Source organism: Acipenser ruthenus, chromosome 26 (assembly GCF_902713425.1).
Source record: "Acipenser ruthenus chromosome 26, fAciRut3.2 maternal haplotype, whole genome shotgun sequence".
Classification (NCBI taxonomy): Eukaryota; Metazoa; Chordata; class Actinopteri; order Acipenseriformes; family Acipenseridae; genus Acipenser; species Acipenser ruthenus.
This window is the reverse complement of record NC_081214.1, coordinates 21,618,476-21,643,505: the sequence shown is the minus strand read 5'-3', so window position 1 is coordinate 21,643,505 and position 25,030 is coordinate 21,618,476. Positions and strand designations below refer to the sequence as shown.

Below are 25,030 nucleotides of genomic sequence, written 5' to 3'. Positions count from 1 at the left end.
AGGGTACATAAGGACCTTTTTATTTTATTGTGTTAAACGTTCCCATGTGTTGCTACAACTGTTTACGTAAGGTGTGTGTGTTCAAAATGCAAAAAAAACCAAAACAATACACACACCTTACGTACACAGTTGTAGCAACACATGGGGACGTGTAGTACAATAAAATAAAAAAGGTCCTTATGTATCCTTTAAGAAGGGCTGTCCTGAAAAAGTGATCAAATCCCCAATCCCGTGGGTGTAAATTGGGTCTAATTGGCGATGGGGGGATTTGCCTCTTTTATTTACTGTAGAAGACGTGGTGGAGGTGGTGGGGTTTACCTTGACTGATGCATTGTATGTTCTACTGCAAACACTCATAAATACATTCAAACACACACACACATATACACTGTACGTCTGCAATGGACTGAGCCTCTATGCAGAGACGGTCTTCTTTACATCCTTACCTACAGTATACAGTATATGTACCACTTTGAAAAGTGCAAGCTGAATATCCATCAACTTGCCTCTGTCACAGATCCATATTTCTAGAAACTTAGCTTTTAGTTTTGCATAAATACATTTTTAACGAATTCCCACTTTTTGAGTGGCAATAGGAACAGACAGAATAATTAACTATTTTTGTATGCCAGAGCAGTCTATTAAGACTTCAAACCCGTGCAAGATAAGGTTGATCACCCCACGGGTAGAAGGTGATTTTATTAAATGCCAGTTCAGTTCCCCTTCTCAATCTTCTGAGTTTTAGCTTGAAGGATTGGCTTGAAGAATTATTATTATTATTATGTAGATTCTCTATAAAGCTAACAGGACTTTAGCATCTAAACTTACATTTCAGGAAGATATCCAATCCATAATAAACAAAACCTGCCTACATGCAAGACGACAGCTTGGTCAACTGTTCTATGAATAAAAACAATACAAATTGGACCAAACTCTGAACCATTTAAAAGGATTGCAAACTTCTATAAATAAGTAAATAAATAGCATTTGCAGCTTCAATATTCCCTTTAATAAGAAAGACCATAATTACTCTTGGTGGGTGTTTTAGATTCTGATTTAGACAACCTGTTTAGATAACAGGTTCCCAGTTCTGGTCCTGAAGGGGTCATTCCACTCTGAGTTTTATAGGTGAATGAATTCATTAACTAAGACTTGGATGGATATTTAATGGGTTCAATTAAACCATTTTTAACAGGGTTAAAGCAAACACTGTGACTGGCTTGCCCAGCCCTGGTTTAGCTCATTAAAATATACCCCAATTAATATCTTCAGGTGTCACAAAGAAACACGCTTGCTAAACATTCTGATTATCTGGAAAAGTTTGTTAAGGATGCTAAGTTCCCACTTAATTTCCTGACTCATCGCTGCATGTGAAATCCAGTGGTCCCTGACAAACTAATTTACAATTCTGCTTCGCAGTGCCCTTCTGCTCCTGTGGAAGGGTTAACCGTTAATATTGCTGCCTTGCAGTAGGAACAGCTTGCTGAAGGCTATGTCATGCTAATCAGGAGACTAAGTGAACAAGCTAGTTAATGCATTAGCAGGAAAGGGCCATTAGGAAAGACAGACTTGCCCCATTTCTGACCCCTGTTACCAGCGATCAATGCCTGGACATGGTTTGCAATGCTCTTCAAAAAGTGTTGCGCTCGCATTCACGCAAATGGGCTTTAAAAAAAAAAAAAGAACAAAAAAAAGAGGAGCCGCTCTGTGGTGTGAGACTGAAAGGCCAACACTCTTTGGTTGGAAAAAGAGTTGCAAAGATTACGTGCAACCTTTGGATTGCTGTAACAACTAATTACCATTCTGTTTGCCGGGGGGGGGGGGCACAAAGAAGCACGGCACGCTGTAGAATAATAAACTTGCCTCGTCGATTCAGTGAGCCAGTGAAAATGATGCTAATTTGCTTTCATTCTCCGGCATTATTCCTAGACGAGTGACCCATTGATTGACAAATGTGTAATCATTCTTATATGCCAGTGCTCAGGAAACACGACACACTGCATTTCCTAAACAAAATGAGAATCCTGAGGCAATAACATTTACATACAGTGTGCTTGTAATTATACAGTATATATATATATATAACTTACCAGTCAGAGTACTATCTTTACCCAATGTTACAGCTGGTACTTTGTCTATAGCCTTTGTGAAGATGCATAACAGGGTGTCTAACTAAAGGGTCCAGTCACTCTAAGAGAGAATAGAGCAGGAATTGAGAAAATCGGCCATAAAGCTGCAACATTTGAATTCAGATCCATTGAGAGTCTCTTCTTCCTTGGAGTGACACCAAGCAGCTCAGTGCACATCTGTTTTCAGGGCCAAGACACAATCCTTATTCATGAGACTTACCAACGACAGAGTGTGTAGTATAAAGATTGAACCTCGAACACTTGCATTTCTATCTTGCAATCTTAAATATTGTCTTTCATTCCGTGGTCTATAACGTGTCACACATTGTTGCCTGTCTGGTGAGGTGCTTATCTCATCAGTAAAGACAACATTCTAAAGCTTAAAAACTCCACTTTGAGCCCTTCTTATCTGACTCGTCACCTACCCAGCTCATCCACTAGTCGACTGACCTAGTTTTCCATCCACAGGTCTGCTAGCAAGGTGGAGCTATATTAATAATGGTACCTTAGAGCATTAACCTTTGGCTCGCTGTTAGGAGCTGAGACGCCTGTAAATGTGCCTGTCATGTTAGCTGCTCGTTTATATAAATTCATCCACGGCGCAGGGAGTAGAGCCCAAGGGAGGAAAGGATTGGCCTAAAAATGCAGACACTTTTATCATCCCACAACAGAGTAGGGCAATGGGAAAAATATAACAGCCTTTAAATAAAAAATAAAAAGTTTAACTTTTGGAAATACCCAGGTCTTGTAGTTTTGTTTTTTGTTATGTATTATTATTATTATTATTATTATTATTATTATTATTATTATTATTATTATTATTATTATTATTATTATTATTAATATGTGAATATTAGACACAGTAATACCCACAGTCTAGGAAACAGCTCTAGGATTCTCATGGATGTTTTTTTTTTTCTATAGGTTACCAGTGCTGTGGCAGGAATCCCACCCCCTCCCCCACCTTCAGGAGGTGCCCCCCCTCCCCCACCTCCTCCACCTCCACCTCCTCCAGGGGGCTGTCCACCTCCTCCTCCCCCTCCCCCTCTCCACTGCGGGATTCCCCCTCCACCGCCACCCCCAGGGGGTCCAGGGGCACCACCACCTCCACCCATGTTCGGAGGTCCCCCACTACCTGCTGTTATCAAACTGCCTTATGGTCTGAAGCCTAAGAAGGTGTACAAGCCTGAAGCTGCCATGAAGAGAGCTAACTGGTCCAAGGTATTGCACAATATTGTCATGCTCTTATAAAACTATAAGAAAGTCAAGCAGACAAACATTTCTGGTAATGTTAACACTGTGTTAGAATAAAGGCGTTAACTGAAATGTTTGTCTAGTTGTAGACATTGTTGCTTTAGTACCAGTCTGCTTTAAATTTCAGGTGTAGACAGTGTTATACACTTTAAGAGCAAATTGCAGTTTCCACGTGCCCCTTGTCCATGCATTGCATTTAAAATCTAAATGTAATAAATCATGTACACTAACCCTGTAAGGAACGGCTTTACCATTGTGAATAAAAAAAAAATCTTCACATACTCTCTAAACTAATAATGCTGTCTTTTGCACCCCAGGCAGTTTCTCTGCTTTCAATTCATTTTGTTTCGATATCACAGCTGGAACATATGGGCTAAGGTAATTGTTTTATACAGTAGTTTCTCGGTTCCACAAGTTAGATTTTTTTTTTTGCACAAGACAGTCAAGCGCAGCACACCAGGTTGAAGGTTCCTGTTTTGTTTTCCAGGTTGAAGTCCATAGTTAAAGCTACAGGTCAACATCCATTAAAGTCTTCTATTATTATACATATATTAAAACAAATTTGGGTCAGATAGAAATCAGCCCTTTTTCTGAGTGGAAAGGACAAGCCACCGAATGTCTGAACATCTTTATTAGCCATGATAACTTGTGTATAACACTGTTAACAAAATGGTTGCTGTTTAATGACTGAATTACCAGAGAGCCTATATTGGGAGTGTAGGTATTATTGCAGTTCAGGCAAACAGTATTTGTAGTCTGCTGCATTTTCTTTTCGTTATCAGGTAGTATATAACTCCACTGTGGTACATCTGCCCTTGCTGTTGTGTATCACGTTTATAAAGCATCCATGTAAAAGAGTTTATGCTATTCAGCTGCTAATACATCAAAAACCCTTTGAGATGCCAACTTCATATTTTCATTGTAATGGAAACTCTGGCAAATGAACCCTTTGCTTTGACCCGTGACTTAAGGTGGCATCATGTACACAACTGCATTCTATGATTCTCAGGGTCATTTCGAATGTGAAAGTCACAAAATAAAAATTCATTTGTTTATTACACTGCAGTTTCCACATACTGTATCTCGCAGACTTTTTGACTTGTTTACAAACTATTTCATCCGAGATGTCATCCTGATTATGTTATGCCCCCAGGGTGCTTTGTTTCTGTTCTAACAAAATGCACGTGTCTTGTTCAGGTCTCTCGTCAGCAATGTATTGGCTCAGCTCACTTCAGCCATCCACTGAATAGGTTTCTAAAGTTGTCTGAGTTAAGTTGGAGCAGCTGGTTTATTAGGATTGAGGCAAAACAGGTTTGATTGTTAGTTTATTTGAAATTAACTAAAGAAGAAAAAAAAGTCACTATTCCCATGTTGTGTTATTTTTTTGATACCGTAGCATTCTCGTTGTTTGTATTGATTGACAGTGGTGAATGAGGTGATTTTAAAGAAAACCACTGCTAAAAGATCTTTTACGAAGGATACATTTCTATTGGGCGTGATGTATAAAATACAGCCCTGTATTGTTACCCAGTGTTAAGTGATAAATGGCAAAGCTGCTGTTTTCAGATTGTGCAGCCTGTCGGAAGTCCTTCCAATTACCACTTTTAATAACATTTTCAGAAATGTGTCACTGAGGAAAGATCAAGCATTTCTGTGCATTTCAGGCTTTTACCTGGAGCCCTTATGCCAAGTCTATTAAGCACAGTTGAAGCAACAGGATAACAAAGTGGCCATGGTAAAGTATGCACTCTCTAAAAGGTTTTCTGTTTCCAGCCTCATTTCATTGAGTTAGATCTCTCTCTTCTCAATAAAAGGGGTGTATGGGGCCTGTTTCAGCCTGTTCAGAACTGCATGCTACCATGAGAGACAATACATCCAGGTTATTAACACTGAAGGAAAGGCCAGCACACTTATGAAGTGTCGTCTACATTTTTATATGTTTAAGCTAATGTCCAACATTTCAGTTCTGTCTGTATTAATGGAGCTAGTCACTTTATGCTGTATGCTGGCAAACACCTTATTTGAACATGAATGTCAGTTTGAAACAACATTTTCTTTTTTTTTTTGTCATTTAATTTGTGTCAGCTGCAGCTTGTACTTTAATTCTTGTCATTGTTAAATGACACAAATGGATGCTTTAGGAGGGTTCACATCCCCATTAGAACCTCTTAGTACACTTATAATGTTGAAGAGAGTGGTGTTTTGCCCTTAGAATGTCGTTATGTTTAGCACTTGAACTTGATAGCTGCTTGAACAAAACACGTTATTTAGCAGCTCATCAAAATTCCAGAGAAAACTGAAATACATAAACCTTGATTTTTATAATTATAAATGATTCAGATTATTAGCAAAACTGATGATCAAAACTCCCCCTCCCCCTCATTTATTGTATCATCCGTTGGTCTTGTTTTTACATTTTAGGTTAGGGTTTGATACAACAAAGAATGCAACAGAATACAAACATGATGTAGCTGTGGAACACTTATTAAACATATTGAAAGCAACCTCTTTCAAATGTACATAGAGCAGGGATACAAGAAAGTAGGAGTGATACCACACGAATAGCTTTTACTTCACTAATAAATAAATACATAAATAAATCTAACCCCTATATTTATTTAAAGTTATGTTAAATGGAAATTAAAGCAATTTAATCTGCATTTAGTGCTTAGAACTTATTGAACACCCCTTGTCAATATGTATACTCAATAGGTATGGTGGTATACAGTACACAGCGTTACTGTATAGCAATTGAGTGTTTTGTGTACTATGCACACCAGCCGAGAAACCGAACCACATTGATTTGTTCATCTCTAGATTTCTCTCATTATTTGCATGGTGTCAGCTGTGGAATGCACACATTTAAATATATACATATATGCCTAGTTAAATAAAAAATTAAATATGATGGATACAGCTTTTTCTCTTTGACAGAAGGGTACACATCTGGTGATTGTGCTGTCAAGTTATACTTCAAATCTTTATCCGCTTCTAATTGGAACTGATGTGGCAGGAGCATACATTTAGCAATGTCTTTACCCACCCATAGTGACAGGACAGAAGTTTCCAAGGTAGCAGGAATTGCTTTTTATAGCTCTCGCTTCTCTTTAAATCCCCCACTGGAGACCCTTCCATCTGCAACAAGGAAAAAAAAAATGCACTGAAAGTTAAAGCAGCCAAGAGCGATAAAGTGCGGAAACAAATTTTTTTTAGCATGTAACTGATTTTCAGCAGCAACGCTTGAGATTGTAGCCTCAAGGTGTTGTAATGTAATTTCTCCTATGGTTAGAACACCTACCCTTGGGAAGAGAACAAGTTTACGGAAAAGTAAATGATTGCTCAGCCTGTGTCTGAGGCCGACGGAACAGCGTGAAATCTGGCAAAAACTTGTGCTCTGAACCCCCTGTGGACAAGACAGCAGGTTTACAGCAGTTAAAATAGAACAAGATTACAATTTCCAATATGTTTTCTTCAGATAATTTGCTAATTATTTAGGAATATCAGTTTTAAAGCACTTTAGAGAAGCGGTTGATAATCCAGCTGAAACATGTATATCTTGTGTTTATTACTTTGAGAAAGTTGTTGCAGCTGACCTGGGGCTATGTTAGAGTAGTTCATTTTTAAGAAAGTAGGATACACGTTAGGACTACAGAGGGGATTCATCAATATAGAGCATAAGATGCTATAATTAGTTCTGGGGAACTGGTTTGGAAAAGATATGAACTACTTGCTGTGAGTGTGTTTGAGGGATTGATTTAGTGAGTTTGTGTCAGCATGCTTGTTTTGCACGTGAACAGTGAGCACCTTAAGTCCTTTGAAAAGTGATTGATTTTAATTCATTTTTCAAGGTTTGAAAGGTTGGTGTGGAACGCTTTGGCTGTAGTTAGTTTAATATGGTGATTTTTTTTTTTTTTTTAATCCATTCTGCACATGTTTGTGTCTACAGTATATGGGGTTTAGCTGTTATCATATGTTGGATATGTTTATAGTGGGTATTTAACCTAGTATTGCTTGCCTGTAGCTTTTTTTTTTATTTAATTTTTTTAATTTTTTATTTTTTTTTTAATTCTGGGCCAACCAATGATTGTCCATTGTTCCAAATGTTTAAGCATATTTTTTTTTTAAGTGAAAAAAAAATCAGGGTAGGCCTGTTTAGTCCTTTTTTCGGCTCCTATTAAGTACTTTTAAGTACAGACTTAATACTTAATAGAGCAGTAGTTCTGTGTTTCTTAGTGAGTGCTTGGTCTGTACCAGTTAGGTGTTCTGATAGTTTAGCCTTCAGATGGTTCCCTTTTAGAATGTGGTTCTTATTGACCGATGATGCAGTGAGCACCTGTGATACAGAGAATTAATATTTCAGTTTCCACCCATGCTTATGAATTTGTGGTATGTCTTGTAACTTTAAAAAGCCTACATGCCATGTAAGGGTAGCAAACACGTTTCCTGTGTCTGCCCTCCTAATCTCTACCTGAAATATTTAAATGGTTTTCAAATGAATAATTGACAATAAAAATCTAAAAGCCAAGATTGTAAAACAGTTATTAAATGTCAAGGGTAAACTGCCTGACTTTTATTAGGGAGAAAAAAAAAAATCAATAGTTTGATCGCTCTCGCTCATAGCTGCTGTAAACTCAGTGCTGTTTATTTTTCATGCCCCATTCATTATAGATGTCAGGTTGCCTTTAAAATGTTGACAGAGATCGGACATGTGTGCCCCCCCGCCCCACAGAACATAGCTCTTTAATTACAGCTTGTCTATGAATCATGAAAAGTGAGCTCCATGTAATTAAAGTTGTGCACTGATCAGATCCAAGCATGTCTTTTACTTTTAATTTAGATCTTCAGGTCACCCCCGAACTGTGGGCCTCATTACTACCTGCAAGAAATAACTTATTCACTTATGCGTTAACTATGCAAATTCTGCAGTTTCCATATTTCAAAGATACTCTTTCATACACAACAGTTTTTCCTTAAGGACCTGACCTGCTTGGTAACTACAATGTATTCATTCTTCTCCTTAGAGCAAGTGGTGTTTGGGATTCATGGGCTCTCTGACCTCGAATGAAGGGGGGTGGGTCAGAAACACAAAGTAGTAAGAAGTTCAAAGTAGCCTGAGGAATAATAAGTATGACAATGCTGATGGCTCAGTATGTGGCCAGAGGACGAGTGGGGTCCATCAGGCCCTGGGATAAAACCAAAATCTCAGCATGATGTGTAAGGGTGTTATGTGCTTGGTTAAGGCATAAGACTGAGTTTCTTATCCATTCTGCAACATATACACACAAGCCATATTCCCTAAAGCTGCTTCCTTGCTCCTAACTATCATGGAGGATGAGACCTTTTTGAAATGGTACAAGCAAAACTACTCTTGTGTAGAAATATTTTCAGACAAATACATTTCTCTCGCCTGAGGACCTGGCGAGACTCTGCCAAGTAAAGAGTTGTTTTTCTGCAGAACCAGCTCATTTGGAGTCAAATGCAAGGAGACAGAAGCCACACTTTTGTCAGCAACGACTGGTAGCTAGTAGGGCTGAAAAGGTCAATACCGAGGCAGGTTTATACTTTTATCTGTTTTGAGCAAGGCTACTTCATGGAATTTTTTCTGCCTTGTATTTTGGTTCATGTGCAGGGGAAATGTATTGATTGTTTTTCAAACAAAAAGTGAATAAATAAATAAATACATACATAAATAAATAAAATAACAAGTAAAAAAAAAGGTCTGTTTATATATATGATTGTCACACTAACATCTGGAGAACAATTGTAATGAAACCTGCAATAGGTATTGCTTTGCTCTTTCTCAAGGGTATCAAAATTAGGAGCATGGTGACCTAATTCTGCATGAGGTCTGTACTCTGATTGGTTGGACTAATAATGAATACACCTTGAATGTTCATAGAGTATTGTAGTTATTCCACGAATAAGGATGGCCATGAACATTGTTTATATAATAATAAGTACAATGTATGAACATTCTAACCTAAATTCAACAGCTGAATTCAAAGAATTACTTTCTGCATCTGCTCAGCAAAGTGGCATAATCTAGTCACTCAGTCATTGAATTTGTATGAATGCAAGGTAGATTACACAATGAGATCCAGTAAAATCATTTTAATTAAATCTGTGGTTTATTATGTTGGTGGGGGGTGGGCACGGACACTGCTGCTGTACCCTTGAGCAAGGTACTTTACCTAGATTGCTCCAGTAAAAACACAACTGTATAAATGGGTAATTCTATGTAAAAATAATGTGTAAAAAAAGAATGTAATTGTATGTAACAATTATAAGTTGCCCCGGATAAGGGCGTCGCTAAGAAATAAATAAGTTCAACCAATCACAGAGTAGGTCACTGTGAACTACATCATTCGCTCAACCAATCACAGACTAGAATTAAAGCAAAATTCTGAATAAAATCCATACCAGGTTTCATCACAGTCTAATTTTCTAGGAAAAGTTTGCCCGTGGGATAGATTACATATGAACATCTTTACAATAAACCCTTTGTCATAGATAAAAATGCAGCTTCAGTTGATACAAGTGGCCACGTGTGTCAGTCAGTATTTTACATGTTTATCACAGTGCAGAACATGAAGACAGCACCACCTTGTCATTAGAGGACTGTGCCATTGTTCATAATTGCTTAATTACAACTGGTACAATACTTATTTGATATCTTGTAAGTAGTTGTAAGAAACACTTGAAATGGCTAATCAAAATAACACTCACAAGCAATGAGGGTGTATTATGACTGGGTCATTTGAAAATAATTAATTTTCCCTGAGAGTAGTAAACAATGTGGGAGGAAAAATCTGAGTTAATCAGATATTTATTCTACATAATTATTGTTTTAACTTTATTTCAATAACTAGAACTCGATGCCAAGTATCTTTCAGTAATTTGTGTTTATCAAGCAGAAAGATTTATTTTGTAGAAATAGACTGGAAAAAAGATACATAATTGATGTTTCAAATTGAAAGTGTTCCAGATACATGTTTTTTTTTTTTGTTCTTCTTTTCAATATAGAATACATCTATTCTTAAGTGTTCAATGGCTTTGGTATGCTAATTACTAGCGGTGATTGAAAATTGAATTAGCTTCCTGTGTAATTTCAGATTGTGCCTCAGGAAATGACAGAAAACTGTTTCTGGATTAAAGTCAAAGAAGAGAAGTTTGAGAGCCCTGATCTTTTCACTAAGATGGCCCTCCTATTTGCCACCAAGACAACAGGTACCCACATTATATCTCTAAAATGCTTTAACATGCTTGAAATATGCAGCAATGCCATGGATTTCATTTGTGATGAAAAGAATGGTGCTTTAATCATTTTTTTTCGTTCTGTAGGGCCATTTGCTATATTCCAACATATAGATACTGTACCAGTAGATATCAAAATGTTCTTGCTTACCCTTACTTGTGAAATGTTGAGGCAAAATTTAAGTCAGATTTCCAGTACTGTACTTTTCAAAACTCTTTTGACACAAAGAAAAACTAAGTAAACATAGGCAGTGAGCAGTGGGGGGCAAAATCCTTGCTGTGATGACACCAGTGAAGCTGATTTCCCTGTCTGTCTGAATCCTGGTGCTCTAATTACCCAGAATCCAGTGCGATGGCTTGCCTGCAATGTAGAAGCTGTCTGCCAGCGAACGTGAATCGTAACCTTTAGAGTTCCTCTCTCTCTTCATTATCTATTCATCGCAGAGTCCTTTGGTCTTTTAGTGTGCCGGCAGATGCTGTGTGTTTGTATTCTTAATAAAAGACATTTAAGCAAGCAAACTAGAGATAAACAAACAAACAAACCTTCATTACTGCTTAATAGCAATGAAAAGACATTCCTCCTGGCAGCTTTATTTTAAATCGTTGTTGTAATGCTGAAATGTTACACTAAACTAACAGTGTTGTGAGGCTGACAGTTACATTGTTTTTGCTGTTAATTTGACCCCACTACTGTATAAGACCCTTTGAACAACTCTACCCAATATATAGAAGGGGGGGTGGGGGGAGAAAAAGGAGTCTTCCCTCAACTAACTCATGCTTGGATAGCGAAGTGCTGTAAACTCCACATGTGGGTACTGCCGCTTATGATTTAATCACTCAAATGCATGCTTTTTGTAACCTTTTGCAATGTATGTCATGTGGTCTATACTGATGCAAATGTGTGTCAGTCACTCAATTAAAAGAACTTAACTCTTGAGACAAATCAGTCATGTACACCTTGTCAATAAGACCAATCTTATAAGGCTTCTGTGTACTCTATACCTCGGAGTGCAGAGAAACAAATTTGGGCATATTGCTTAAGTGCATTAAGGCAGAAGCTGCCATTCCTTGTATACAATCACACTTGATGACTCAGCTAGCCAACAGGTCTTATGGGTTGTGACTGGAATAAACCTTGAAGGCAAGACCTACGGCTTAATTGCACTGTGATTAAGCTAAACAAAGAGCCCTATTGTTGTTTGCTTACGATTGTAAATCGCCCTGGATAAGGGCGTCTGCTAAGAAATAAATAATAATAATAATAATGTAGCAATAATATTGCATTACAGTTCTCATTTGTTAAATTGCCTACCCTGTGGCTATCTTAATATTATATGTCCAAACCAGAGTTATGTTCTCCAAGGGCAAATATAATTAAATTGTTGCTGAAATACATATTATAGGGTTCTTGTGATGATGGATTTGTGTTACTGGTGCTAGTACAACCTTAACAAATTGCTCTCAGTAGCCGTAATATAGTTCCCAGTTGTTCTGCTGTGTAGCAAGTCAACATTCAATGTGATATAATACCCTAATATTGTGTACTCATCCACACTCAAAGGTTCTTGGGTAAACCGAGAATACCGCCAGGATAATGCACCACTGTATTTTTTTATTTTTTTTTGTAGAGCATTTTAAAATACCTACTTTTTAGTTAAGTGGACAAACATGTCGGCTGATATTGCAATCCCTGCAGTCATGCTGTGGGTATAGAACATAAAAATATTGATTCAAAGTATGAATGTGCTTGATTAAAAAAGTGTGCACAAGGTTTGAAAAGACTGACTGTGCTCTGGCTCACATTTTTGAAAGAACAGCCACTTAGCAGGATGTGTCTAATGTTGTTAAAGGCAGTTTTATAAAAACTGCCAAAACAGTGCTGCCAAAGTTATCCTGAAATTATTGATGTTGTTTTGTGCAATTTTTATATAATTTATTTTAAGGATGTAGCCGTTATCAAACCACTCTAATTTATCAGTGTAATGTAGTATGTGCTTCCACAAAATGCAACTCATAAGGATCATTGAAGGACTCAAGCGTGAAGTTGTTTGGTGGTAACTTTAGCAGTTTGATGTATCTTCCAGAATAATCTACACTCTTATCTTTTTTGTATTGAATGCTTGTGTGTCTTATTGCATTTTTTTTCTTAAATTGCAGTATTTTTTTGTTCTGAATCCCTTGCAGAAGGCTTGAAGTATAAACACTATCTGCAGTCCAAGGTTAATGATCCAGGGATAGATGGTCGTTCCAGTTTACCTTGGCTGAAAATGTAATAATCAAGACCTTAAGGATGGTTTCACGTCAAGGACATCACCTACCCTTTTCATCTGGGTCTTTGCACTTTCAGATTGTCTAGCAGGTTCTTCTTACTGCTCCAGGCAATGTGAAACCGACTTGTTATATATTTCAGCAGAATATACCTGGTGGAATTGGTTTTCTTTTTTTCTTTTTGTGGAAGGAGATATTGGACATTGCTTACTTGCTGTAAAATAAATCTAGTGAATGAAAGTGAGCAAAAAAAGAAATGGTGTGAGCTTCAAAATTAAATAGTGTGTGTGTATATATATATATATATATATATATATATATATATATATATATATATATATTTAGATGCACCAAACAAACTGCATTAACAATATTGGGAATTGCACAAGAACAGTTTTAAACATATATTTAGTGTTCCATGTCATGTACACTCACTGAGGAGCAGCAAAGAAGGATTCTGATATTCATTGGTTTTCAGGTCAGTTTGCTCCCCGCCGGATCAACTTCGTCTTTTAAGAAAAGAGATGAAAAACAACATGCCCTTGTTTAAGCAATCCCAGTTGATTACATTTCCCAAATCTCACCAGAGACCAATACCTGTGACGTGGCTGTCAGAATAAGCCTTACAGATGGGAAAGAAGTGGGAGGTTAGTGCTTGTGTACCATGCAAGACATGCCACAGCTGCATTGTTATATTGAGACAGAAGAACATTAAGGGACTCGCTTTGTTTGGCTTTTTCTTTTGTACTTAAATTTCCAATCTGTTCTGCTGCGTTATTTGAAATTTGTTTTATTGTTTTTTTTTTTTTTCGTTTTTTCTTTCCCCTGCCTAAACTCACATTGTTATGTCTATCAATGGTCTTGCAGCTGTTCTGCTCGAGGGATCAAATAAGATGCACTTGTCGATTGACCATGCAACACAGACTGCTGCATTTGAAAAGCAATTTTGTACCAGAGCTTTACTGTGCTGTTAGAATAAGATTGATGCCGCCAAATCAGTTTTTTTCCCCTGTTTGTATTAATAGGTTTTCTCTGCATGCATTGTGGACTACTAAATAGGTTCTCTGAGAAGATGATACATTCTCTCAGTGATTCAAACCTGCCTGCACTATAACAGTAGAGGGGTAACATGCATTTCTCAGCCCATCCACAGGGTGGGGTCATTACTGGGTGTCAGTTTAGGGGGATACAAGAAGATAAACAGCAGCAAAATGAAACATTTCTTCTATTATGCAATGTATGAATGTATATATACCTCCGCACTTAGGCTCTTGAAACAAGAGACACTTTACTTAAACAAGTGTACAAGCTGTAATACATGATAATACATGTGGATTTGTTGGGCATTTTTCATACTTAAATAAATGTAGACACTTTCCCGAAATTAAAAGCGGTAGTGTACCGTGACAAAATCCACTGCAACAAAGCGTTCTGATTCAATGTGTGATCTTGTATAAGTTCTCTTATATTGCAGATGACATATATAAATCAGGGGTGAAGCTAAAATGCCAGTAAGCTCGTTGTACTGTATGTGCTCAATGCATGTCAACTGAAAGCTAGGTGACGCACGTCAGACATCTAAGCATCCAGCAGATCGACATGCCATCAGATGCAGAACTGTACCTTGCAGATGACTTTGATAGCTGGCCTTGAACCTCAGGTTAGTTAAGCCAACCCTCTGAAGCCTTAAGCCCAGGCTTACTAAACGCCATAACCACTTGAGCAGAACAGAGTGAAAAGGGTGACATCTCTACAGAGGTTGTCAGGGAGGGGACTCAAGTCAAAACAGGCCTGTTTAACAGAAGACAATTTTAATACCCACTCTAATGGAAGAAGGGAGTAGAGTTGAGTGTATTTTTGAAAAGCAAAACACACTTCCATTTAATGCACTAAATATGAATATCTCTCAAGTTTCAGCTCTTTCCATAGATGTTCGATAGGATTCAGATCAGGACTCATAGAAGGCCACTTCAGAATAGTCCAATGTTTTGTTCTTATCCATTCTTGGGTGCTTTTAGCTGTGTGTTTTGGGTCATTATCCTGTTGGAGGACCCATGACCTGCGACTGAGACAGAGCTTTCTGACACTGGGCAACACATTTCGCTCCAGAATGCCTTGATAGTCTTGAGATTTCATTGTGCCCTGCACAGATTCAAGGCACCCTGTGCCAGGCGCAGCAAAGCAGCCCCAAAACATAACCGAGCCTCCTCCATGTTTCACTGTAGGTATGGTGTTCTTTTCTTTGAAAGCTTCATTTTTTCGTCTGTGAACATAGAGCTGATGTGACTTGCCAAAAAGCTCCAGTTTTGACTCATCTCTCCAAAGGACATTCTCCCAGAAGGATTGTGGCTTGTCAATATGCATTTTAGCAAATTCCAGTCTGGCTTTTTTATGTTTTTCTGTCAAAAGTGGAGTCCTCCTGGGTCTTCTTCCATGGAGCCCACTTTCGCTCAAAAAGCGACGGATGGTGCGATCAGAAACTGACGTACCTTGACCTTGGAGTTCAGCTTGTATCTCTTTGGCAGTTATCCTTGGTTCTTTTTCTACCATTCGCACTATCCTTCTGTTCACTCTGGGGTCGATTTTCCTCTTGCGGCCGCGCCCAGGGAGGTTGGCTACAGTTCCATGGACCTTAAACTTCTTAATAATATTTGCAACTGTTGTCACAGGAACATCAAGCTGCTTGGAGATGGTCTTGTAGCCTTTACCTTTACCATGCTTGTCTATTATTTTCTTTCTGATCTCCTCAGACAACTTTCTCCTTTGCTTTCTCTGGTCCATGTTCAGTGTGGTGCACACAATGATACCAAACAGCACAGTGACTACTTTTCTCCATTTAAATAGGCTGAATGACTGATTACAAGATTGGAGACATGTGTGATACTAATTAAAGAAACTAATCAGTTTGAAATATCACTATAATCCAATTATTTATTATCTTTTCTAAGGGGTACCAACAAATGTGTCCAGGCCATTTTAGAATATCTTTGTAGAATAAGCAATAATTCATCTCTTTTCACAGCTTCTTTGCTTTATTCTATGACATACCAAAGGCATGCAAGTATACATTTTCCCCTGTTTGTATTAATAGTTTTTTAAAATAGCTTTTAATTTCATCACTTTTCAGGAGGAATGAAGCATTATTTCAATGAGCTGTAAGGGTACCAACAAATTTGAGCACGTCTGTATATAACAACTTTTATTCTTCTGTATTATTGTCCCTTGGGTGGTACATCACCATCATCATTTCTATTCATGTCATTTAAACCTTTCTTTTTCCTGAGAGGATTGTGAGCATCTTGAGAAAAATAGGTTGTTATTGATCAAAAGATAGACCTTTTGATTTTTTTTTTTTATGAATCTGAAACATATTGTTGTTGAGTGCTACAGGATAGATGCTGGAAATTCCTTTAAAAAGAACAAATTCTCAAAAGAGTTAGTTTGGTCAAGTAGTTTGAACAAAAAGTCTAATGCTACGATTGCATCTGCACTATGAAACCCTGTCTTCTACCAGTACCAAACTGGGACTACTGCCGGTTCCATCTGCAGTCTGAAATCCAATAAGAACAGCACGTTGTACAAAGATAAAAGATTGCTTGCATGTATCACATTTATTCTGCAAGTGCCATTATTAAAAGTAATCGCCTTCTGTACCTCCTATGTGTCCCTGATAGTATAATTAAATGACAGCCCTCTGCTCCTCCGACACAGTGTATTAGAGCTGTTCATTACTACCAGTCCACGATCTTGACAGGGGGTTACTGAGTCTCAGTCATTAGAGCTGTTCATTACTACCAGTCCACAATCTTGACTGGGGGTCACTGAATCTAAGTTCAGCGGCCTATTTTCAGCTCTTACTATAGATGGAAATTTGGCAATTTATGGAGTTCCAGATCTGTCACTTGCTTGCATACTAACCATTTACAAGTGAGTTAACCACCACAAAATCTAAATGCTAATTCATAATTTAATTGTTTACAAATATTGACTATATTTGAGCTTTTTTTCTATGCTTATCAAAGCTTAAAATGTTCCTACCAAAACATTTGAAAATCCCACCAAACACCATCTACAAAAGGTGCTTGCAACCAGAGTTTATGACACCTTGTTTCTGTTGCATCCGCGCCGCCACATTGGCTTTGGCCTGTGCTGAATGCCTGTTCTCATTTTTCATGTGTATTTTGATATTTGAAATAACAGCATGCTAAGACCAAGCAATGTTCATTATGGTAAATCATTAGAAGAACTAAGTAATCATATATTATATGAGTGCTTCATTACTACAAGCGTCACACAAAATACTCCAGTGACTTAGATCTATCTGTGTATGTGTATACATTATTCATTGTTTACATGTCACTGCAGTTTTTACCTTTTTAAAAAAAAAAATAGATTTAAACATGGTTGCCAGAGGGGCTTCACATTTAAATTTTGAAGATGTAGTCTGGGAAAAGGAAAAAAAAAACAATAATGTATAAACAAGAACAAAGCAGTCATAAATCAAATTTGTATTTAATTGTCTCTGAATGACATATCATACTTAATTGCTACTGTTGAATCCAGTTATTACATTTTCTGAAAAACAAACTTTTCTTGAAAGCTGGAAAAAAAAGTTATTTTGATATTATTATTAAATTAAAGCTATACAACCCTGAAAATACAATAGCACTCATAGGTAGTAAAAAAAAAAAAAAGTTTGTTTAAACTAGTTCTGAAGCGATCCTAGCCAGTTATCGATCATTATACATGTTTGACCTTCACTGCCTGTAGAGAGCATGCCGAGACCTAGCTTTCATAATTCCTTCATAATATTCCAGCAAAATACACACAAGTCAAAAAAGTATGGGAATAAAAATATAGTCCAGGCTACCTAATATAGTCCGACCTTCAATACTTTTACGAAATGGCTAATAACAGTCCTTTTAAAATGTCCTGTTTACTGACTTCTTAACCGTGCGGGTTTAATGGAGAAATCCATGATCAATTTGTATGGGCTTCTCCAGTTTTAACATATGTGTGTTACTTTTTATTGTTTTTTTAAATATATTGAGAAATGATCTTTAAGCCACGTTTCCACTCGCTTCCTTCAGCAAACAAGCAGCCTATCGCAGTTCTGGCCCCGTGGGGTTTAACCGAGCTTCTATTCCAAAACATATTGCATTCTTGTAAGGTGTAACGTGACTCACGATGGGTCGTACCTTTTCATGATACTGATCTGTGGTGGTGGAGGGTGGATGACACTAATGGTTTACATCATGGATATCAGCCTTAGTGGTCACCAGCAGTGTTAGAATCCTTGCAGCAGAACACACTGCAAAAATAATGACCTCCTCGCTCAGGGTTTATAGACTCAGTAATGATTGAAGCGGTGGGAGTTTAGCTTTAGTTACTTGGCTAATAACTCTTTTAACACATAGCTAAGCTGGTTTATGATCAAAGGCACTCCCACTTTGTAGCTTACTAGTGAAGCTGGACTTTGACACTTGCACTCTATGTAGCTGTCTGCTTTGTGAGCTCCCATATCGCACTGTGTACTAGCAGCAGACTTCACAGGAATCCCTGTGGAATATCACAATCCAGAACTTTGCACTGTGACAAGTGTTGAACCTCAAAGTATGTCACAAATACATTCATACAGGTTTTTTTTTAATTTTTAATAACCCAACTACAGTGTGTATCTGATGCTATCCACACAGCTAGTGAACCAATCAGTTCCTGAATTGGGAGACATTTATCAGTGAGGATTATGAAGAGTTCAGTTTGCATGAAAACATGCTGAAGTTTTTAAATCTGTGTGGCAATGCGCCCCGTCCCTGTGTGCATTTGTGTGTATGTTGCGTTTGTTAATGTTGGTGTATAGTCATTGGTACACGGGATATAAACGGGTCTGTGTTTCACGTGTATTTAAATAGTGTATATTTGTATTTAGGCACGGGATTGCACATCACGCACGTGCATTTAAAATATAATATGTGAACACGGGGTTTCACGTAATGAATTCACGTGCTGGGATTCAAGTGAGTAATTAATTAGTAATTGAATCCCAGCACAACAGTATATATAGATGCACGTTTCTTGCACTAAGGGTAGGTGTTCGGTGAGTGGAGAACGGGAGAGAGAGAAGGAGTAAAGTAAATATAAAAGAACGTAAATATTAGTGTTATCTGCTCACCGTGTTTTGTTCGTCTGTCTGTGCACTGTCTAGTCCGTTTTGTTCGTCTGTTTATTTTGGCTACAAGTGCCGTGTCCTGTTTTTGTCTGTTCCAACCTTTTATTTTCTGTTCTGTTTATTAAATGCTGAACGCGATCACGCGTTCAGCCTCACCAAAACCCCATCTCTCTGTCTGTTTGTTACTTCCTGCATCTGGTCTGACGCCACCCACTCCGGCCGTCTTTGTGACAATCTGTATTATCATTCAGTAGCTAGCACAATCTGCTAGCATGTAGTAAACAGCAGGGTAGAAGCATCACACATGACATTTTGTTATGAAGCAGAGATGAACATATCACTGTGAAATATGTAGTAGAGAGAGCTACATTTAAGATGCATGTATGTAAAGTTTATTCAGGGATAAGATGTGCTGTATATGTTGTTGTTCACTGCAACTGAATGATACAGAGCTTTCATGACGCAGATCTGAGCTGTTTGAGTTGCACCCTTATACAAGTTTACCATGGTATTTTTGCACGGTATTTTTGCACTTTTACCATGGTTTTTCCATGGTAATACTGTGCATTAACCATAATTTACCCTGGCTTACCATGTTAATTAATACTCTTTACTATACCTCACTGTTCTTTACATTGCTTTGTTGTTATTTACCATGCTTTCACTATGCTTTATTGATGCCGTGCATATCTCTATTTGTGATTGAAACAACGTGCAGTATCAGTGAATCGTATGAGTCTCTCTAAGAGTTTTTAATTAAGATGTTTGTGAGACAGGGTGGGATTGCTTGGTTTCTTAAGTCCGCATTTCTACCTTTTACGGGAATTTCATTTGCATTGCTGTGCACCTCAGAGAATGCGGATAGTCATTTGCATTGCTGTGCACCTCAGAGAATGCGGATAGTCATTTGCATTGCTGTGCATCTCAGAGAATGCGGATAGTCATTTGCATTGCTGTGCATCTCAGAGAATGCGGATAGTCATTTGCATTGCTGTGCATCTCAGAGAATGTGGATAGTCATTTGCATTGCTGTGCATCTCAGAGAATGTGGATAGTCATTTGTCGTGTACCACAGGGGATATGAGATCAGCCAAACATCTATGGATTCTGACAAATCTGTCCTACAAACTGATGGTTCAAAAAAAGTAATGCACAGAAGCAGGACGCACCTCCTTACTCCAAAACTGTATAGTTTGCATTATGTAAATACTAAAAGAAACTAAAATCCAAGTCTTTTTCAGTGTCTTCAAAGGATTGCATTAAAGAGATGACTCCATGCATGGGCTGTGCAAATTTTACTTGTACTACTGGGAAAACCCACCACTGGAAGTAAAAGAGTTAAAAAGCTTGTTAACTTGAAAACAAACCAAAAAAAAAACCTGTCAAATAACCCCAAGACTAAAGCAGTCAGTTTATTTGACAGTATGTTTTATACCTCCTATATCTCCAAAAGGAACATTGCTTTTGTGATGCTATTTAATTGTCTTGCAGGAAGCTTCCGAGATGAGATTTCTGGTCGGTTTTTATTCCCTGCATATGCCATATCATTTGCTCTGCTGCTCTAGAAAACTGTTTATTCCTTCACTATAGCAAACCCATCTGTATTCCAGGCTACATCTTCTGCAGCTAGATTAGCAAAAACCCTGGAAGGAAACAGAGTATGTGCCTATGAATTTACAGTTGTGTGTGTGTGTGTTTTTTTTAATACTGTGTAAAACTGGCATATGTTTCCAAGGGAGCTGTATGAAATATTTGGCGATAAAGATGTGTTGTTTCTCATTAGGTTGCCCTTGAATTTACTCCATGATTTCAGTGCTGAAATGTTTTGATATGTTATTTAGTGCATTAAGTAATAGTGGGAGACAGTGCTAATAAGATCTCTTTTCTACACTCCTCCTCAGCTAGCGTGAATATGCTGTCTTGCTACAGTCAATATTATTTTTTCCAGCAGGATCGTGGATACTTAAAATTTGCAGCTGCAGTTGTTTTTCATCTACAAGATTTTATTTCTAGGGATTGATATACTGTAGATCATTTTGAGTTCAAGTACTGTTACACAATTTACATATCCTAAAAAGCACAACCACTGAAATAAGACACATAGCACTTTAGAATAACAGCTGCAAACTTGTATGAATTTCAACAGTCTGTTCAGAATGTATTGCATCTCAATATCAATTTGTGGTGGTTGTTCTGGTCCTGACAAAATGGCAACAAATTCATAATGAAGGAAATGCATTGTAATTCATATGATTTTTATATGTATGTGTAACCATAATAATAATAATAATAATAATAATAATAATAATAATAGTCAGTGTTAACTCATGCAGTATATTTTGCAAAGATGGCTCTATGAACAGTGGTTTTCTGGAGATATACTGTACAGTATTATATTCTGTTGCTCTCCCTGTACCACCCCAGTGCTTGTTTATGTGTCTCATTAGCAGACCATTGTGCTTGCGTGTGAGCAGTAGGTTTGCAGTAAGGAGGTGCATCCCGCTACTGTAGGCTACCCTGGGATTTCATGAGCTATAGACGAGTCAGCCACATATCTTTGTTTTTCATCTTTGTTAGCCTGAATTTACTGCAATTGACCTTGAGCCTTTGTTTAAATGTATAACATTTAATGGCTTCCATTTATATATGTAAGGAATGCTGTGTATGTGTGTGTATGGGAGGTGTATGATATATCACCTGAAGTATATCCCTTTACAGCTGTGTAGTGCAACCTTGCCTTTGGAAAGGGAACACATGGAGTGGAAACCATCAAACAATTTGTAATACAGTGTTTCCGACTGGTTCACAAGAAATAATACATATTTAGCAAATCATGTACATACTGTGTCTAGTCTTAATATGGATTAATTCGAGGAATATACAGTAGTTAATCATAATTCTGAAGTGAAATCGAAGAATGTAGAGCATTTTAATATGAACAAGGTAGCTGTTACTGTAGTGGAGGTGCTGTAGAAAATAAAATTACATGAATAGAAATGTTTTTGCTAAGTTATTATTTTGGGCACATCCTAAATGATTGCCACCAGTCTTTGTTTTCGATATTTGACCACCCCTGCCTGATTTTATTATAACGTTCTGATTTGCAAAGGGTGGGCCCTGGCTCTCAGGCACATCTGAGCAGTCTGGAGACACTCTGTCCAAGCCCATGTAAACAAGTTACACGACAATGCACGAAATGTAACTTGTAAAAGCATGGTAAAGCATAGGTAAGCTTTGCAAGGGACAAAGAGCTAAGCTAAAGCATATTTAAAAACACGGTAAATCAGGGTAAACTATGTTAAATGCGTGGTACAAGCATGGCAAAAGTGCAAACATACCATACAATGATACTGTGGGGAAGTTTTATAAGGGACAGCACATGCAGGTTGGTTTCTGTTTATTCCATGCAGCTAGGGGGGCGCGGTTCAGCAGAGATACTGTTAAGTTGGATAATTAATTCTGTATAAATAAAACTCTGACAAAGAGAAGTTGTCCATTGACAGGTTGAGTAAGCTTGAATTTTAAAGACAAATCAAATAATTAATAATATAAAACTGGCTAGAAACTAGTCCAGAACAATAATGTACATGCAAATATATGATTTTTTGCTAATTTTATGTTGTTGCAGGTATTTTAGTCCTCTATGACAATTTGCCGTGCCTTGCACTTGCTTTAAAATAGGGCCCTTGTGCTTTTAAAACTAGGAGCTTTTTGCAACCTATGCAAATTTCAACAGCAAACCTATTAAATGTATCCGTGGGTCAACATTGTTATAAACCAGAGCTGAACCAAAAAGACATGTTGAAATATGAATGGGTTATAATTACTTTACTGCAAAATGAGCTACAGGGGACGACCTGGATAGTGGGGAGTAACCTGTGTGCTTTGTTTTGGGATTCCTGTGGTTTAAAGTTATTAATACCCTACTGTGACAACCCACTGATTTTTAATCAAATGTTCACAGAATAGGCCCATTTAGACCAATGTTAAGTGCTCTTAAAATGGTTCTCTGGCATGAAAGTGTCCTCTTGTTGAAGGAATTATGATGGTTATTTCTTGGATAATATTACTGTGCTCATAACATTTAAAAATAGCTCTTCAAAATTCAAATATTTTATAATGTATTTTTCTTTAGCAAATACAATGTTCTAGAGAAAACAGATTGACAGTTACAGTCTGCGTGTTTGTAAAATAATGGTTTGTAAAGTATATAAAAAGTTGGTTTCCAGCAGAACCATATACAATGGAAGGTAAATGTTTTGAGCCCCAAGCAGCTGAGTGGTGAAGGCGTTGTAGTCAAAATAGCTATTTCCAGCTCTTTCACTTTCTTAATACCATTTTGTATTGTTAGACACCTGCAGGCAATAGGTCAGCTTTTTGTGTTTTAAGGACTTTTCCCAATACCACATTATGAGATCTGGCAATTTGTGTATTTAGGCAGCTAATGATTAGCTGTTATTTGAGGTTGTAAACCATTGTATGTTAAAAAAAATATGTAGCTTCAAATTACAGGGGAAAAATAAGACAATGACATTTTAATCTACAGTAATGGAGTGTAATGTAACAGTTGCACATGATTTTAATCTTCAGTAACTGAGTGTAATGTAACAGTTGTACATGATTTTAACCTACAGTAACCAAGTGTAATGTACCAATTGCACATGATTTTAATCTACAGTAACCGAGTGTAATGTAACAGTTGCACATGATTTTAATCTACAGTAACCGAGTGTAATGTAACAGTTGCACATGATTTTAATCTGCAGTAACTGAGTGTAATGTAACAGTTGCACATGATTTTAATCTACAGTAACCGAGTGTAATGTAACAGTCGCACATGATTTTTATCTACAGTAACCGAGTGTCATGTAACAGTTGCACATGATTTTAATCTACAGTAACGGAGTGTAATGTAACAGTTGCACATGATTTTAATCTGCAGTAACCGAGTGTAATGTAACAGTTGCACATGATTTTAATCTGCAGTAACCGAGTGTAATGTAACAGTTGCACATGATTTTAATCTACAGTAAACGAGTGTAATGTAACAGTTGCACATGATTTTAATCTACAGTAATGGAGTGTAATGTAACAGTTGCACATGATTTTAATCTACAGTAACCGAGTGTAATGTAACAGTTGCACATGCGTTTTTGTAAGGAGCAGCTGTACAGCACCCAGGTATCTTGACACTTGCAGTGCAGGTTTTTTTTATCATGCCCTGTGAGGGCTCTTCATTATTAATTTCGTTCTGATCTGCATGAGTTACTGCCCTGTCATGGCTTGGGAAATGTTTATTTTGATATTATTAATGTACAGCTCCAGGGATAGCTTTTTAGCATTGGGAATGGTCTCCAGAAAGAAAATGATCAATTCTAATTATAGCAAGATATTTCAGTTTTTTATTTTTCTTAAAAATATTTCCCAACATAAAACCAATGTCACCTTACAATAATTGATTTTGAGTTTCAGTGTTTTAAAATAAAATATCAAACAGAATGAAATTTCAATGTACCATTTGTAATTCAGTAATATGAGAGAATTGGTCAGGGGTCTGAATACCTTTGCAAGGCACTGTATTTGAATAAAACTATATGCATTTCTGTCATCACTTTATTCCATTTATGTGTGCATTCCTGAAGATCTATACGCTTATGGGGACCTTTTGAATTGATCAGTTTGATACATCATTTGGTTGTTCTCTCTGGCATTTGTACAAATTGTGCTGCCTACATTTAGAGGAGATGGTCAGATTTACACAGTGACAAAAAGGAAAACAACAAACAAACGTAATATTCCCTCTGGACTAAACCATGTTCAACACTAGATTGTGATTTGATTCCTGTATGGGTTCTAAGAATTAACAGAGAGCAGCCTTGACAACATATACAGGGTTTCATTCCATTCAGGATTCCAGAACTGTAGCAGAGAACTAGGATGGATTCTCTGTCTCAAG

General features: G+C 37.3%; 1 protein-coding gene across 7 annotated transcripts in view; it reads left to right on the top strand.

Annotated features, from left to right (window-relative positions):
• The window catches only part of LOC117430578 (protein diaphanous homolog 2), a 408,548-nt gene that overhangs the window by 150,830 nt on the left and 232,688 nt on the right, over positions 1 to 25,030 (top strand). For all 7 annotated transcript variants that reach the window (XM_059000922.1, XM_059000925.1, XM_059000921.1 and 4 more), the window contains 2 exons: positions 3,054 to 3,350; positions 10,496 to 10,610. In XM_059000922.1, coding sequence (XP_058856905.1) covers positions 3,054 to 3,350; positions 10,496 to 10,610 — 412 coding nt within the window. The remainder of the gene's footprint in view (positions 1 to 3,053; positions 3,351 to 10,495; positions 10,611 to 25,030) is intronic.